At 38.6% G+C, this 2,761-nt stretch overlaps 1 protein-coding gene across 1 annotated transcript in view; it reads right to left on the reverse strand.

Annotated features, from left to right (window-relative positions):
* Nucleotides 1-2,354: 2,354 nt before the first annotated feature.
* The window catches only part of LOC107750954 (uncharacterized), a 7,306-nt gene continuing 6,899 nt past the window's right edge, over nucleotides 2,355-2,761 (reverse strand). Inside the window, exon 3 of the mRNA XM_016566533.1 lies at nucleotides 2,355-2,513. Coding sequence (XP_016422019.1) covers nucleotides 2,355-2,513 — 159 coding nt within the window. The remainder of the gene's footprint in view (nucleotides 2,514-2,761) is intronic.

A 2,761-nucleotide genomic window follows, 5' to 3' on the forward strand; every position in this document is an offset into this window, starting at 1 on the left:
CGGTCACTTACAGGTAGTGTCTGTACATGGTAACTAATTAGATTCATTACTGTACTTACTAATGTATATACATTGTAAATATGTAGTAGTTAGGGACAAGTGGGTACAAACAGGCACGTCCTTAAAGTATTCGTATATGGTAACTAATAAGACACATTACTGTATATACTAATGATATGTACATGGTGTAGCAACTACGGAAAAATTTAGTATTATGTGGTAACAAACAAGACACATACTGTACTTGGTATATACGTATATACGTGTTAAATATGCAGTACTTACCAACAAGTGTGAATAATAACGGTCACTAACAGGTAGTGTAAGTATATGGTAACTAATAAGACACATTACTATACTTACTAATGGTCTATACATGGTAAAGTTTAACAAAGTTTGAAGAACTGGTAATTCCCGTTAGTTCTGGCAGGTCACGTTAGTCAAGCTCGCATCAGCTGATCCCCATCAACCTATGGGAATACGACACCTATCTAAGCATTCATATATAAGGTCCCTCAGTATTATCAGCAGTTTTCGCATGGCTCAATAGCTAATTACCCTCCTCCATCCCCAGCTCCTCCTCTGTCAGTCGGGATTCAGCCTTCTGATTCTCTTTGAATCAGACTAATTCTAAAAATGTGTACATAAATGTATTGCAGATATTGTTAAGTTCAAAAATTTTATGTTGTTTCTGGTCTGTTTAACCTGGGGGGGGTTATCGCTGCTCTCCCTGCTCTTATCCATGCTAGGCTGCATGGATGCGCAGGGAGTTCTTGCCCAGAACAGAACCATACTGCCAATCCAAACTGTAAGACATTATAGTCTGCCTCGACCCAGCTTCCACTCCAAATTGTGTATTAAACCTTTCTCTACAAAGAGCTTAATTATCATATAGATAGTTCTTTCCGATCTTAATCATATGTAAATAGTGTCACTCTATAGTCTGCCCCGACCCAGATTCCACTCCACAATATGTTTGATCATGCTCATTTCCCAAAATGGCTTAATTATTATAGAGAAGAAGAAAGTCAACAGTTATGTTGTTTGTAGATCACTTGGGATGATCACATCCTGAGCAAATGGTGACCAATTGTAGAATGGGAGCAGGTGTGGGACACTGAGAACCACCTCAGACAAAAGGGGTGTCAGAACTTAATTAACATACAGACCACAGCTGTAACAACAGGAGCAACTTCCTTTACATTGAGGGTAAACTCTAAGTGTATAAAATGTTTGAGCTTAGGATGTTCGGGGTTCATTCTGACTCTGTTGAACCCAAGGTACTACATGTACTTTGTCACTACTATTCTGTAATAAAAGTTATTCTTCATCAAGATCTTCGACGTCTTCACTTTTTCTTACATTGGCGAGCCACCCAGCGCAGGAGTTTCCAAAAAGCAGGAAAAAAGGTAAGAAAAGCGGTTTCTTTCTTTTTGCTGGATTTGTCAGGGAAACCCCTTCGTTTAAAAAAATCTAGAAAATAAATTGTAAGGATAGAAGATAAGTTTATTCAGTATTAGCAGGAGGAGTTATTAAGCCTATTCGGTACAATTCTGTTTAAAATTCTAACGGAACTGAATTAACCCAACGTAGTGTGGTGGCAGAACTGTATTGGAATCATTGTTTCTAAAGTAACTGAAGCAAAGTGCTTAAGTTTAAAGTTTCTAAAGTAACTGAAACTTGTTGTTGGTCTCTTAGAATTCTGTTAGGATTCTAAAGTAATTGAATCAACCCGATGCAGTGTGGTGGCAAAGTTGTATTAGATCTGTTGTGTCTGAAGTTTTAAGTTTCTAATGTAGTTGAAACTGACTATGAAGATGTTGTAACAGTCACCAACATCAAATGTCACATAACTTAAATGAAGGGGGATCAATCACCTTTGAATAGCATACTATATCTCCTTTAGAAGCACACAACTACAACATCCAATACCATATACATCTAAACCATATATTGTGCAACAGCACTCCTGGTCTGTCCCTATTTAGAGACAAAACCTTTTAGATGTCCATTCACATTAAAGTTCTGAATAACCACAAATGTCCTTGGTTCATCACAGTATTGTAGATGTTTAGGATGTTAAAAGGATAAAGTCCAAGATCATCCATAGCGATAATCCAGAGTAGAGTAGAGAGCAGTTCAGACGAAACTCCAAGGTTGAAGTAAATGGTAAATCAGAAACATCGACCAGTTGAGTTGAAATGCCCTCAAAATTAAGTGGATACACAAACCCTCTAGACAAACAATACAACATGAGGTTCAGGATACAAAGTACATTACCAACCATAAAACCTCTGACAATATTAAAGAAACAATAAAGCTACTTACATTGAGATGTAGAACACCAATATTCCTCAAATAAGGGTTTGAGTAAGCATGGAGAGAGCAAACACTCCCAGCTCACAAGTGTCCTTCCTCAAACTTCCCACTCCTCTTATTCTCTGATCTAGAGAAACTTCACTGATAATGACTCCCTCACGCCCCCTCATGACTGGGAGGAAAATTACCACTGACTTTAAACACAAAAGTAAGGTAACAGCTTACTAGATCTGTTACAAACGTTTTCTTCACTACTTATCTAATACACTGGCCTATAGAGTGGCTGATCTTTAAATAGCTCACTCTTTGTGGCAGGCCTTGCTTACGGCCATACCACCCTGTCTGCGCCAGATCTCGTCTGATCTCGGAAGCTAAGCAGGGTCGGGCCTGGTTAGTACTTGGATGGGAGACCGCCTGGGAATACCAGGTGCTGTAAACTTTA

The sequence above is a fragment of the Sinocyclocheilus rhinocerous genome, unplaced genomic scaffold (genome assembly GCF_001515625.1).
Source record: "Sinocyclocheilus rhinocerous isolate Xijiao unplaced genomic scaffold, SAMN03320098_v1.1 scaffold2467, whole genome shotgun sequence".
NCBI lineage: Eukaryota > Metazoa > Chordata > Actinopteri > Cypriniformes > Cyprinidae > Sinocyclocheilus > Sinocyclocheilus rhinocerous.